The sequence below is a fragment of the Eubalaena glacialis genome, chromosome 4, assembly GCF_028564815.1.
Source record: "Eubalaena glacialis isolate mEubGla1 chromosome 4, mEubGla1.1.hap2.+ XY, whole genome shotgun sequence".
NCBI lineage: Eukaryota > Metazoa > Chordata > Mammalia > Artiodactyla > Balaenidae > Eubalaena > Eubalaena glacialis.
This window is the reverse complement of record NC_083719.1, coordinates 131,058,775-131,074,471: the sequence shown is the minus strand read 5'-3', so window position 1 is coordinate 131,074,471 and position 15,697 is coordinate 131,058,775. Positions and strand designations below refer to the sequence as shown.

The window sequence follows — 15,697 nt, the reverse complement described above, 5'->3', positions numbered from 1 at the left end:
ACATTCCCACAAGCACTGTATGATTGTTTTAGTTGCTCCTTGTTCTTGCCAGTGGTTGCTATTGTTAGCCACTATTTTATGAAATCAAAACATGCAGGTGTCTTTTTTCAGTATTATTGTAATGAGGTTGCATGTGTTTCCTAGGGAAAGAGTGTTATCAGTGGGGGTTTGGATGCCTTAGAATTCATTGGGAAAAAGACAATGGATGTAATAGCAGAAGGGGATCCTGGATTTAAAAGAACCAAGGGTCTGATGAACCGGACTTCCACACTGTCTCAGGTACTGTTTGCATTCCTGTTTGTATTTTGATCTGTATTTTTGCCTTTGGTAATTTGGGACCTTGTTATTATTTCCTTTTGAGGACTTTTCAGTGTTTTATGTTTTGTTTTGTTTTGTTTTGTTTTTGGTAAGGGGATGCACAGCTCTAATGCTTAGAAAAATGCCCAGTTCTTTTTTTTTTCCTCCTCTGTCCTTTCTGCAGGAGCCTCTTGTCAGTGCAGTATAAGATGCCAAGCCCTTTCAGGGTTGTTATTAGATTAATGGTAAAACCACTGTCAGAGAAACACCTGGTTCCTGGGGTGTTATTTACCCTGTCTAGGAGCAAATTATGTGATCATATTTTCCCTGCAGCTCCTGAGCCTATCCGATTTGAATCACAATTCCAAGAATGAAAGGGCAGTGTTACCCATCTCAGTTTGCTTTCCTCGACTTTCAAAACTCACCCTTAAGCTCTTGTTACTTGTTGCAGTGTAATGCCTCGATCTCTTTCAGGTTTTACGAGAGGCAAAGGAGAAAGAAGAGCTATGGACTGCCAATGAGGTTACCATGGAAACGGACAAGAAAACTCATTATGGGCTACTCTTTGATGAATTTCAAGGCCTTTCACATCTAGAAGCTCTGGAGATGCTCTCCCGAGAAAGTGAAATAAAGGTAATTCCAAACCAAAAATTTCAACTGGAGTAGTCTTTAAGCAGAAAGCACACTGCATAGTCTCTTTTCCTTTTGTGCAGTTGGAAGATGAAATGTATGTCAGGTAGAGGCTTGAGACTCTCTGAAAATACTATACCAAAATAAACAAAAAAACTAATATTTGAACTAATTGCTAGAAATAGAATGAGTCAAGTGTTGTTTCTCTAAATTTAAACAAAAATGGACAGATTAACAAAGAGGTCTTAATAGCACATCTATTATTTTTCCTTCATCTTGTTCTTTTTTTTTCTTTTTGTAAGTTTCTTTGGCTTAAGCTGCCAATTTGGATACAGTTACCTGTTAGCATTTAATTGATTCAAGACTATTTCATTTCCTCCTAATTTCTAAGCTGTTGTTAAGCACTAATAATTTCCAGACATTTCTGGCTTATATTATTTTTGGAAGCACAATTCTCCGCACCTACTGTGATGACCTGCCTCTTGTGTTAAGGTTCTTAACATAGGTTCATAGTTTTAATTTTAATATGATCCATAGCCTCTTCTCCATTTGAGAATGTTTTTCTTTTTCTCTCATACTCCCACTTACTATTTTATATCAATTCAGGTGAAATCTATTCTTAATTCTCTAAGTGGAGAAGAATTAGAGACTCTAAAATTTGAATTGGAGCAACTCAAAGAAGCATTTTCCCTAGCAGAGTTCTGTGAGGAAGAGGAGGAAGAGAAGAAAGGTAACATGGAAATCCAGCATATGAGTGGGAGGGATGTAGTGTGTTTATATGCAGTGATTGTCCTTGAAATAAATCTCTCCAATTACATTAACTCTTTTTTTAAAATTGAAGTGTAGTTGATTCACAGTATTGTGTTAGTTTCAGGTGTATAACAAAGTAATTCAATTATATACATATATTTTTCAGATTGTTTTCTATTATAGGTTATTACAAGATATTGAATATAATTCCCTGTGCTATACAGTAAATCCTTGTTGCTTATCTGTTTTATGTATAGTAGTTTGTATCTGTTAATCCCATACTCCTACTAATTTATCCCCCCTTCCTCTTTCCCCTTTGGTAACCATAAGTTTGTTTTCTGTGTCTATGAGTCTGTTTCTGTTTTGTATATAGATTCATTTGTACTATTTTTTTAAAGATTCCACATAAAAGTGATATCATACAGTATTTGTGTTTGTCTCTCTGACTTACTTCACTTAGTATCATAATCTCTAGGTCCATCCATGTTGGTGCAAATGGCAATATTTCATTCTTTTTATGGCTGAGTAGTAGTCCCTTCTGTGTATATATACCACATCTTCTTAAACCAGTTGTCTGGTTATGTAATATCTTGCTAAATGGTATCTTACTCTATGTAAAGAGTCCTGATATGAAATGGTCCTTGAATATGAGTTTTTAAAGCTGTCTTGAGGTATTGAGAAGGCAATAAGCATGATGGATAAAAGGATGGGTTTTGGAGTTACACCTGGGTTCTAAATCAAGATCTGCCATTTATTAAGCCATGCAACTTTGTGCAATTACTTAACCCTGAGTGTCTGTTTCCTCAACTGTAAATAGAGGTAGCTAATTCCTCTCAGTTTGTTATAAGGACTAAATGAAATATTATGTTTAATGTATGGCTCATAGTAAACACTCAACAAATGGTGGCTATTATTTTCGTTATTAGGATGGCGTAAGTAAATAAATAAAGATCTGCATTTTCAAAGTCTCACTTAGCAGGAAACCCATAAATTAATTTTGATTTGCTTAAGTTGCTCCATTGTTCGTAACTAAGCCCTGGTGTGACAATCCCTGGTTATTTATGAACTTAATTAAGGTTATTTGTACATAGTGCCATTAACAGGATTTGTTTAATTTAGTCGACATCTGGCTTCACATAGTGATCAGAAATCCTGATCTTTAAATACCATTCAGAGGACTCTAAGGGAATTTCTAAACAGATGGATTTGTGTCTATAATATTTTTATTCCCTAACTGTTTGCCCGAGATCAGGATTCTGCAAAGATAGCACTGGAGTGCTGCATGCCACCCTTCCCAATGGCCCTCCCCAGTGATTTTGGTTGAGAATGCAACACTGACCTTGGTATTTAATTATATCTCAATGAAGTTTTTTTAAAAAAAGTGGTAGCAGAGGGGAGAGAAAACCACAGAACCTAGTTCTGGTGCTGTTGATCATCTTCAGTTTCTATCAGCATCCTTAGCCCTTGTCCCTCTATCTTATATACTCAATGCCTTCACTTTTTTAGGAGACTTCCTGCTTGAGGTGCCAGCCTCTCTCCTGAGTCCCTCCAAAGCACTAACCCTGTCTCGCTTCCATCCTTACATACTTTATTCTAATGCAACAACTGGTTTTTATGCTCAAGTCTGTGGGGGTTACACGACAAGGGTCTCCATTTTTTCCCCCTGTATTTTATTTTACCTTATTATTTTTTTTAATATTAATTTGTTTTATTTTTTAGATTCCACATATAAGTGATAACATAGTTTTTGTCTTTCTCTATCTGACTTATTTCTCTAAGCATAATACCCTCCAGGTCTATACATGTTGCAAATGCAAACATTTTTGGATCAACCCTTAGCAGTAAAAGGTTTTTGAGCACTTAGACCCAATATGTGTATATTTGAATGTGTATAAATTATACATATATACTACCATAGTAATATATTATTTACATTCTAAAGTATATCCTAAAAAAGTACTTCTTGAAGAATGAGATAAATGACTATAAGTAAAAGTTGCATTTTTTTCCTCCTGCACTCTATTTTTTGTGAACCCTTTGAGGTGCTTGCATCCCACTTGGATTCAGATCCATCCCTTGTCTCAAATAATTTAGAGCTTAGCTGGGAAAGCAAAATGCCTTCCTGAGAGTCAGGTTATTAGTAGAATATGATTTAGGAGTTGTTTACATGAGTTATATAGGTCACAGTTGTATCATTTAGTGAGATCAGCTTTTCCCAAACTATGTTATACCTGGGATCACTAAACCCTTTGAATTCTCTGCCTTGAATGCCAAGAGAGGACAAAAGAGCAGATGGAGAGAGAAGAACCAAGACAGATTTTTTTCCTAAGGATTCTGGGGAGAAAACATGTATGAAGCAGTACTAATTTGCCCTGGTAACCATGAACTGGTGACTAAGAAATACTCACATAGATTGTAAGTGCTAAGAGATTTCTGTGTACAGGACTTCTCTCTGTAGTCTTTGGTGGAGAGAAAACTTGGGCTGGGCTTTAAAGAGGAGATTGGATAGGATTTAGATGAATAGAGAGGAAAAGAGCCGTTTCCTGTCGTTTGTTTGGATGTGTTGATTGTTTTTGATCTTGACTCACCTGTTTGTTTGCATGTTTCTCAGGTATTAAGTATTCCATGTTCCACATCATTGCTCATCAAGCTCATTCCAACAGCTTCCTTACTATCCTTCCAACATTCTGGAATCCTCTTCCTTTCTTATTATCTACCCTTATTCTTATCTGGATCCTGGAATATTGCCTCAGGCTTCCTGCCTCCCTTCATGTTTCTCTTTTTATTTCATTCCCACCCAGGAGCTAAAGTGATCTTTCTAAAATTGTAATTGGATTTACCTGTCTCTGTATAAAACCATTCAGCAGCTCCTCATTCTCTTAATAAAAGTTTGAATTCTTCACCATGGTTTATGATGCCCTTTATTACCTGGATCCTGCTTACTTTCCTAGCTTCATTCTACCCCTTTTCTCTTTCTTCCATTAGGACACTCCCAACCATGTTAAACTTCTTGCCACGCTTTCTTTCACCTCTGGATCTTTGTACTTGTTTTCTCTGCCTGAAGCTCTTCCATTCTCCTGGCTAACTTGTACTTGTTTTTTATGTCCCAGCTTAAGTTTCCATTTCTTTGGAAGCACATGCCTAGTACCCGCTTAGTAGTCTGCTTTCATCACTTTTCCATTCATACTTCTAGGATGTAATACAAAGAGCATAGGCTGTGGACTGGGAGTGGGAAGCCCAAGGTTTGACTCCTAATTTGTTATGAGATTTGGGGATATAAATTAACCTCTTCAAGCCCTAGTTTCTTCATCTCTAAAATGGGATAATGACGCATTTTTTTTTAGAAGCCTATTGGAAGAATTCATTAATAAAATATACATAAAAGGATTCTGTAAGCACTAAAGCACCTTGCTCATATAATTTGCTTCTGCTGTTGTTACTGCCACAGCTGCTACTCTCATTCCTCTTCTGTCCCCCTGCAATGATCCTCACCAGTCTTTCTGCAGTGTTTTATGTGGGACTTGTTTTTCTAGGGGATGAAGACTTTACCAGAGAGATAACAGAGCTATTTTCCCAGCTGCATGTCTCCTCCAAACCGGAGAAACTTACTAGGGTAAGTTTTCCTTCGTGCTGATTTTCAATTTTTTACGTATATATATTTAGTGGATAAAGAATGTAAGGTTGTAAATTCCTGGCAAGGATGTCACCAAAACCGAGGGTGTATTCTGAGTTCCATACCTCCTGTCTCCCTCTTGGTCTCGCAGGTTAGTGTGCTAAACTCACACCGCACCCCCTTACCCCCAGCCCCCCAACACATCTGCCATCCTCACCTGTTTCCATTTGGAATGCTTTGCTTGTCTGAAAGCTTAAATTAGGCCATAGCATTGGTCAGTTAAAGTTGGCAGCACTCACCAGCCATCATGATACCAATGGGCTAGTTCTCTATTGACGGCTCACTGTTCTCAGGGCTCTGAGTGATTCCGAGATGATGGGATGTGGCCCCTGCCTTTAGGTAGCTGGAGTTTGCCATTTCCCAGAGCCCAGTAACTCAGATGATGACCACTTAGCTTGTGGAAATGAGAGAGTCCATGGCCTGAGCCTTGGTCTTTGGTAGTGATGCCTGAGCTGTCTTCACACATCTGGAGCATGGAGGGACTTCAGTCAAAGCTCAGAGTGGGTCAGGAGATACTGTTTCCAGGGTAGTACCCGCCTAACATATACGCCAGTGCCAGCTCTTGGGACAGTATTCTCTGGGTCTTGGGCTGCTTGCTGCCTCTTCACCCTCTTCTCGAGAAATATCTTAGGATCGGTTTGCAGCAGCACACATTGCTTCCTGGCCAGGGAGAGCTGATAGCCATTGTATAGTCATCAGAGTCACCTCTTGCGTACCCCACGGTAAGGAATAGGATGCTTAAGGGAAGTTACCCTCCTCTCCATGCCCACTAAAAACACTGCATTCTTCACGAAAGCTTTTCAGAACCTTGCCTCAGCAGCTCCTCTTCCTTGTCTTGTCTGTAGCACTTTACGGCACTTTCTAGCTTGTGTCATAGTGTTTTTTGTTTTGGAAGTAATAGCAAACTTAGAAAAAAGTTGCAAGAAAAGTACAAACAACATTCATATAGCTTTTATGCAGATACACCTATTAACATTTCACTGCATTTGCTTCATCATTTGTGCTTGCAAATGTGTTCTCTCTTTCCCTCTTCCTATCCCTTCCTCTCCACCTCCCCCATAGACACACACACACAAGTTATTACTACTATTGGGACTTCTTTTTTTTTTTTTTTTTTGGCCATACCGCGCGGCCTGAGGGATCTTTAGTTCCCCAACCAGGGATAGAACCCATGCCCCCCTGCACTGGAAGTGTGGTGTCTTAACCACTGGACCAGCAGGGAAGTCCCTGGGACTATTTTTTGAGAGTAAAATGTAAGCATTATAGCCCTGTACTCCTGAATATTTCAATATGTATCTCCTAAGAATATGGATATTCCCTTCTATAACCGCACTAATTATCAACTGCAATAAATTTAACACTGATACCATACTTTATTTAATCTGTTGTCCACATTCCAGTTTTGTCAATTGACCTGATAATGTCCTTCATATCCAATTTTTTCCTCTAATGTTGGAGCCAGTACATGATTGCGAATTGTATTTAGTTGTCACGTACTTTGTCTCTTTTAATCTGTATTTGCTTTGTTTTGTTTTTTTGTTTGTTTTAGTCTCTTTTAATCTGGAATAGTTCCTTAGCTTTTCTTTGTCTTTTATGATTTAGACATTTTTGAGAAATACAAGCCCCTTCCCCCTTTATAAAGGTAGAGTATTCCTCATTTTGAGTGTTGTCTGATGTTTTCTCATGATTAAAATCAGGTTATGCATTCTTGTAAGTGATGTTGTATCCTGCACAGGGTATCATATCTAGAGGCACACGATGATGTGTTGTCTGATTTTTCACTGTATAGTTATGATTTTGTTCCTGTGCTACTAATGAGCTTTCTGTGGGGAGACATTTTAAGACCATACAAATATCCTGCTCCTCATAATTTAGCATCCTAGATTTAGCAACTATTCATGATTCTTGCTGCACCAGTCTTTACTGTGATGGTTGCTGAATGATGATTTGTTTCAATCCCAGTACATGCTCCACATTTACCAGTGAGCTCTCGGCATTCTACTTAGAATTAAGAGCTCTCCCTTTTCCCCTTATCTCTTTATTATCTGTTTGTTATTGATATGGTCTCATGGGTTTCTGTTTTTTTCCCCATTGGTTTGTAATTCATTACTGTCCTTAATTATTTTGCTGTTCAAATTGTCCTTCAAGCTGACTCCTGTGTGACATACCCCCATTATTGTTTGAGTATTTCCTTATTTTCTGGCATAACGAGATCTTGTACCTTCCATATTTCTCTCCAGAATGAACCTTTTCTTCAAGGAGCCATGGTTCCTTTTTGATATTACAGGCCCAAACCTGGATGCTAGGTGTGCTCTTTGCTTGGGGTATCTTTGCTTCTAGGCCCTGTTGGCCTAGGAAATGTATTCAAGTACACATACGTGCACCTGTGTGTGTGTGTGTGTCCATGTGTATGCTCACATTCATATTTTAGAGATCATGAGTTCACACTGATAACTCCAGTTTCAGTCCATTCTTACAGGTTCTTCCTTGCCTCTCCCCATTATACATTTGTATCTCTCTTTCATAGTAAGAACTCTGTCTCCCAACAACATTACTGCATTTCCTAATTTCCCCAGTCCTGTAATGCATCTGAAATGTTTTCCTTGCTTTGCCCATACTACTATAAAACCAAACTATAAAAAAATTTATGATTTATTTATTGTCTCCCCATGTTAATTTAATTTCATCTTTGAATATATAGAGTATTAATATGTTTTCAAAGGTCAAAACTGTACAAAAAATATATTCAGAAGTGTCACTCCCTCTCAATTCCCACCCACTTCACTCTCCCCTCTCCTTTTAGATATTAAACTTTCTTGTTTTCCAGCATATCCTTCCTGTGTTTCTTTTTTAGATAAGCAGATATATTTTAAAGACAAGCAGATATGTTTTCTTATCTCCTTCTTATGTAAAAGTTAACATACTATTGATATATGTATTCTTTAGCACTTTATTCACTTAACTGTGTGCAAATGTATTTTCGTAAAATGATCATTGGTTTTTGTTTGTTTGTTTGTTTTTAAATGTGTGTATCTTACCTCCCATTCTAAAACTTAAATTTCTTCAAGGCTGGATCTGTGCTTTATCAGTTCTTAAAATCCCAGCTTTGCCATCTTTTACTTTCTGTGTGGTCTTAAGCAAGTTGCTTAACCTCTCTGTGCCTCAGCTTCTCTATCTGTGAGGTAGGGATAATGTAGGGTTCCTGTGAGGATTTAATGTGTTAATACACACAGAGCTCTTAAAAGTGCCTGGCCCATAGTAAATACTCACTGTTTATGGTCCTAAAGAAGCTAGCTCAGTATGTTATACATTTAGATGTTCGATAAACATATATACAATAAACCTTTATTTTGCTAGGTGCTAGGGAAACAGTAATGAAAGAGACATAGTTTCTCTGCTCAAATAGATCATCATAATAAATAAATTGTTTTTAAAAAGTAACCCCTTACCTATCTGGTAGTCCTAGTCATTCTCTAAAAGCAATCTTTGTATTGTTTATATTTCGGGTGTTGAGACGTAAGATGTGGAATGATTAAGGATCAGAGCCTGATTATTTCCAGGAATTTATATGAGAGTCTGTATGATGCAGGGGAAAAGCAATGAAGCAAAAGTCTGAGAACACAGTTCTGATTCTTATTCTGACTCTCACATGTGATGTAGGCAAATCTCATTCGTTCTCCAGGCCTCATTTTTTTTCAGCTGGAAAAAAAAATAAGTTGTTGGAGAAGCTAAGCTCAAAGGTGCCTTTTAATTCCTAAGTCTCTAGATCTCATCAGTGGGACGTTCCAGACTGAATTCTGGGTGTGGAGGGTGGCTAGCATTGGTTTGGGTTTTTTTTTTTTTTACTTTTTAAAAATTTTTGGCTGTGTTGGGTCTTCGTTTCTGCGCGAGGGCTTTCTCTAGTTGTGGCAAGCGGGGGCCACTCTTCATCGCGGTGCACGGACCTCTCACTATCGCGGCCTCTCTTGTTGCGGAGCACAGGCTCCAGACGCGCAGGCTCAGTAGATGTGGCTCACGGGCCTAGTTGCTCCGCGGCATGTGGGATCTTCCCAGACCAGGGCTCGAACCCGTGTCCCCTGCATTAGCAGGCAGATTCTCAACCACTGCGCCACCAGGGAAGCCCTGGTTTGGTTTTTTTAAAAATTTATTTTATTTATTTATTTTTGGCTGCGTTGGGTCTTTGTCGCTGTGTGCAGGCTTTCTCTAGTTGCGGCGAGTGGGGGCTCCTCTTCGTTGCGGTGTGTGGGCTTCTCATTGCAGTGGCTTCTCTTGTTATGTAGCACAGGCTCTAGGTGCGTGGGCTTCAGTAGTTGTGGCACGCGGGCTCAGTAGTTGTGGCTCGTGGGCTGTAGAGCGCAGGCTCAGTAGTTGTGGTGCATTGGCTTAGTTGCTCCGTGTCCTGTGTGATCTTCCCAGACCAGGGATCGAACCTGTGTCCCCTGCATTGGCAGGCAAATTCTTAACCATTGCGCCACCAGGGAAGTCCCAAGCATTGGTATTTTTTGAAAGGGATGATCAATTACACTGAGTTGGCACGATAGGTTATAATAACTTAATGTATTTATTAGAGAGGTTATTTTGAGTATGTATTATGCCTACTAAAATATCTCCAAGTAAGTTAAATTTATAGTATCAGATTTCTTTTCGTTTTATGTGGCCTTATATCTCTCTATTTTTCTTCTTTTTTCCATCTCACATAAATCAATGTCTGTTTTTTGTCTGGGTTCACAGGTTCTGCTCTAGCTCATTCATGTTGTACCCTTGGGTGTAGCCCCATTTATTGATCCTTAAAGGCTCAGCCCCAATACTATGTCTGTAATAAAGCCTGTGATTCTCTCAGTTTTCAGTTGGAATGACTCTCAACATCTTCTCTGGATTCCTATTGCCTGGTTACAGCTCTGAGCACATTCTGTGTATATAAAGTTACTCAAGTGGATGACTTAATTTAATGACAGTAAACATTTCATTAGAAACCAGGACTCTTCTCAGTTGCAAATGACAGAAACTCAAGTCAGCCTGGCTTAAGAAAAAGGCACATTTATTAGCTCACGAAACTAGAAAACTAAGGGGCAACACTGGCTTCAGGCATGGCTCTCCACCCAGAAACTTGTCCTCTCTCCATCTCTTGACTCTGCTTTCTTCTGTTCATTCTTAGGGATGCTTTTCCACATGATGGTAAGATGATTACTGGCAGCTTCAGGAGACTTTTTCCAGTTGAGTAACTCCAACAGAAAGAGGACTTCCCTTTCCCAGTAATTTTATGAGATGTCCTGAGGCTGATGCCCATTGACCTAGCTTGGGTCACTTTTCCATCCAGGAACTAATCACTGTATAGACAGGGGGATTAATTTCTTGGTAGCTAAACCTGAATCATTTGCCAAGCCTTGGAGTCAGAGGATGAAAGTAACCCCATCCAAACCACATGAACTGAGAAAAATCTAGAACTTACTACCAAAAGAAAGGAGATATACATGCCAGCTAGGTAAAAACAGTAGATATCTCTCAACACTATAGGGAACATCTGGGTGCACTAATCCAAATAAGATACTACCACTGTTCTGTAATAATGTAGTTTATTTAGGAGATAACACATAGTTAACTTCAGTGTATTTTGGTAAGTACTAAGTTGAAGGTGTACTTAGGGGACTGTGGACGTACAGAAAAGGGTTGTTGAGGTGCCCAATCTCCTGGGATGCCTTTGAAAGTTACTTGGAGCAGACAGTGTTTGGGTGGAGGATTGAAAGAAAATTGAGTTGCCTTGATTTAGGGGAAAAAAAAAATGGAAATGACACTTCGGACTAAGGGAATACCATGAACAAAGAACAGGCATATTACAGGTCATTATTATCAGATCATAAAGTGGGAAGTGGTAAGAGATGAAGCTAGAGAAGTAGGTAGAGTAGGTCATGGGCACTTTTTAGATCATGTCGAAGAGCATGATATAGTGGATGGAGAGCCATTGAAGAAAAGCGGAGTGATCAGCTGTGGGCTTAGATAGATCACTGGTACCATTATGGAAGATGGATTTAAGAGGAGCCATATCAGAAGCAGGGAGACCAATCAGAGTGCTCTTGCCATAGAGTAGATTTGAACTCAAGTGGTGGTAATAGAGAGGAAGAGCAAAGTGGAGAAATACGTACGGTAAAATCAGACTATCTTGGTGATTGGAAAGGAAGAATCTAGGATGGCTCGTGCATTTTGGCTTGGATGACTGGTATATGGTGGTTCTTCTAAAGCTCAAGGGAATAAGAGGATGAAAAACTTAGGGATAGGGAGAGAAAGATGATGAATTTAAATTTTGCACATGTTACATGTGAGACAGATGCCTATAGGACATCCTGATGCGTATGTCCAGAAGGGAGTTGGAATATGTTGTTTTCAGAAGTTAGTGCTGGAAATAAGGATTCAGGAGTCAGCAGCAGGTAGGGAATAGTTAAAATTACTGAAATAGGATCGATGGAGAGGGGAGGGAGTAGGGTGAGATAAGTAGAGAGCCAAGGCTGCTATTCGGGACTAAGAAGGGGTATGGGGGACTTCCTAGAGTGATGGGAAAGTTCTGTATCCTGATCTGGGTCACAGTTACACAGGCATATACACATGTAACCTGTCATGCTCTGAAGATTTGTGCACTTTACTGTGTGTAAGGTACACCTCAGTTTAAAAAAAACCAAAGGATTAGAGGGAATGTGTGGTCACAAATGTTAAGTGTTGTAAGGAGATCTAGTAAGTTAAGTACTGAAAAGCTAGATGGTATGTTTGTTTGGGTGAGAACAAGAACAGTGACTTCCATGATGCTAAAATGTTCCTGGTGGGTGCACAGTAATCTTGGTGAGCTGAATCGAATTGCTGATGGACTGTACAGTCATCTCTTGATATCCTCAGAGGTATCCTGGTTCCAGGGCCCCCTGTTGATACCAAAATTGAGGGATGCTCAAGTCCCTGATATAAAATGGTGTGGTATTTGTTTATAACCTACATACATCCTCTGGTATATGTTAAATCATCTCTTGATTGCTTATAATACCTAATACAGTGTAAATGCTTTGCAAATAGTTGTACATACAATGTAAATGCTATTTAAGTTGCCAGCACTTGGCAAATTTAAGTTTTGCTTTTTGGAACTTTCTGGATTTTTTTTTTTTCCCAAATATTTTCAATCCGTGGTTGGTTGAATCCGAAGATGTGGAACCTGTGTAGATGGAGGGCCAACTATAATCTTTTTCTTATTTAGGCAAGAAATACAGCCTGTGAATGGATCAGGACACCTCTGGCCAAACCATTAGAAGAGAAGGAAGAAGGAAAAAAACAGTTGGAAGCAGAAAAAATTGAGCAAATCAATAACAATTCAATAGAGGTAATGAAAACAACTAAGGCTTTTTTTTTTCAATGTGGTATCACAATTAGGGACCTAAGCACCTTCTATTTTGTTGTACTGCTATCCATAATTTCTACCTTGTGATCCAAGATCGCAGCATCTTAGTTCTAGACTATAGGATGCAAGGAGTGAAGGAAAAGAGACAAAGGGTGCATGTATGTGGCATCATGAGAAGGTTCCCAGAAGCTGCACATGACACTTTTTATTCAAATCTTTTGGCTAAAACTTAGTCACATGGTCACACCTGACTTCAGGGGAGCCTCTGTTTTTATGGCTATGAGCCCAGTTATAAAATTATATAACTACTATGGAAGAAGAGGAGGTTTATTGAAGGGCAGCTGTTAGTCTCTGTTGCTTTCAAGATACTGTATACTTCAGTATGGGAGAAGCAGGGTGGTGTCATTTCCTCTTGTATAAAAAAAAAAAACAATGCTCTGTTTTGTTATGCTTTGTTTTGTTTTTCCGTCCAGGATATCCATGCATTTGCAATCCGGAGCCTAGCAGAATTGACTGCCTGCTCAATTGAATTGTTTCACAAAACAGCGGCTCTGGTTCTGCATGGCAGGAAGCAGGAAGTAACAGCCATAGAAAGGAGCAGAGCCCTTTCCCAGTAAGTGTAATGAGTATCCCTCTAAATGATACAGTTTGCTGAAAGAGTTTTCTCAGTTTTTCCCCAAAGTTTTAGAAACTTTCCTCTCAATAAGATGCTGTTCACATTGTACCATTCACATCTTAGAGGTTTGTTCATTTTGGGTTTTAGTTAATAAGTAGCCAAGGGTGTTGTTTATTTTCATTGAGCCATAAATCTATATTATAAATCTGCCCTTTTTTTATTAACCAACTCATACTCGGAAAACTAGTTTTTTTTTTCAGATCACTGACCTTAATTGAAGTAGAATTTTGTATAAGTGAAAACAGAAAATAGTTCTAATAACCTCAGTTCTTAATAACAGTTGTTGGTTATTGAGTGCTAATTATATGCCAGGTACCATGCTAAGGGATTTATGTGTATCATTTCTAATCTTTAAAAACAACCCTCAAGATAAATGATCAGTCCAGCTTTAAAAATGAGGAAACACAAACATAAGAGAAGTTAAGTAAATTAGGCCCAGGTTGTGCAGACTGGGATTTAAACCCAGGTCTGTCTAAGTTTCAAACCCTTTTTTTCCAGTATATTGCTGGTTTTGAATAAAAATTTGAAAAATGATAGAATGTAGGTAGTCACAGGAGGAAAAAAACCCCTACTGTTTTCTAAATAAATCTCCTAATTAAATAATGAGAATTTTCATTGGAGAAAAAAACATGAGTGAGAGTGTCTAGTGTGTTAGGTTTGGAAGGGACCCTTGATGTTCTCTGGGCCATTTCTTCGCCTACGGTTTCACTGCCCCTCTACAACATCCCATAAGAAGGGGCCTAGTTTCGTCTTAAACATCCTTAGGATGAGGGATTCACAATCCCAAAGCAGCCTATTCTTTGGAAAACTACCTATTTCCACTGCTTGGAATGCTCTTCCAGTCCTGGCTCTTTCCTTCACTGAATTTCCTTTACTTCTTAGAGGGTCCTTTTTTCACCACCCTATCTAATACTATCTTCTACCATTTTCTCATTCTTTTTTTTTTTTCTCTAACTCTAATTCACTATTACATTGATCAGTTTAACCTCCTCAAGGGTAGGATTTTTATTTTGTTTTATTTTTTAATTTTTTTTTTAATAAAAAAAAGTCTTATAAAATTTTTGAAGGTTACCTTCCATTCACAGTTATTACAAAATATTGGTTATATTCCCCATCCTTGAGTTTGTCTTACACCCAGTAGTTTGTACCTCCCACTTCCCCACCCCTATATTGCCCCTCCCTCCCTCTCCCCACTGGTAACCACTAGTTTGTTCTCCATATCTGTGAGTCTGCTTCTTTTTTGGTATACTCACTAGTTTGTTGTATTTTTTAGATTCCTCATATAAGTGATTTCATACAGTATTTGTCTTTCTCTGTCTGACTTATTTCACTTAGCATAAATGCCCTCCAAGTCCATCCATGTTGCTGCAGATGGCAAAATTTCGTTCTCTTTTATGGCTGAGTAGTATTCCATTGTGTATATAAACCACATCTTCTTTATCCATTCATCTGTTGATGGACACTTAGGTTACTTCCATATCTTGGCGATTGTGAATAATGCTGCTATGAACATTGGAGCGCATGTATCTTTTCGAATTAGTGTTTTTGGTTTTTTGATATATACCCAGCAGTGGAATTCCTGGGTCATATGGTAGTTCTATTTTTAGTTTTTTGAGAAACCTCCATACTACTTTCCACAGTGGCTGCACCAATTTACATTCCCACCAACAGTGTACAAGGGTTCCCTTTTTTCCACATCCTCACCAACATTTGTTATTTGTCTTCTTTTTGTTGATAGCCATTCTGACAGGTGTGAGATGATATCTCATTGTGTGTTTTTTTGTTTGTTTTTTAAATTTTTATTGGTGTATAGTTGATTTACAATGTTGTGCTAGTTTCAGGTGTACAGCAAAGTAAATCAGTTATACATATACATACATCCACTTTTTTTTTTGGAGATTCTTTTCCCATGTAGGCTATCGCAGAGTATTGAGTAGAGTTCCCTGTGCTATAGAGCAGGTTATTATTAGTTATCTATTTTATATATAGTAGTGTGTATACGTCAGTCCCAACCTCCCAATTTATCCCTCACCACCCCCCCCGCCCCACATCCCCTGGTAACCATAAGTTTGTTTTCTACCTCCATGACTCTACTTCTGTTTTGTAAATAAGTTCATTTATACTCTTTTTTTTTTTAAGATTCCACATATAAGCGATATTATATGATATTTGTCATTCTGTGTCTGACTTACTTCACTCAGTATGACAATCTGTAGGTCCATCCATGTTGCTGCCTCATGTGGCTTTGATTTGCATTTCCCTGTTACATTTTCGAATTCTTTACTTGCTTTCATATCAC

The 15,697-nt window shown here is 38.5% G+C and overlaps 1 protein-coding gene across 2 annotated transcripts in view; it reads left to right on the top strand.

The window, feature by feature from the left end:
* Positions 1-15,697, top strand: part of FAM114A2 (family with sequence similarity 114 member A2) — a 37,560-nt gene that overhangs the window by 8,245 nt on the left and 13,618 nt on the right. For both annotated transcript variants that reach the window (XM_061188363.1, XM_061188364.1), the window contains exons 6-11: positions 145-279; positions 772-930; positions 1,534-1,657; positions 5,211-5,290; positions 12,582-12,704; positions 13,196-13,335. In XM_061188363.1, the coding sequence (XP_061044346.1) occupies positions 145-279; positions 772-930; positions 1,534-1,657; positions 5,211-5,290; positions 12,582-12,704; positions 13,196-13,335 (761 nt within the window). The remainder of the gene's footprint in view (positions 1-144; positions 280-771; positions 931-1,533; positions 1,658-5,210; positions 5,291-12,581; positions 12,705-13,195; positions 13,336-15,697) is intronic.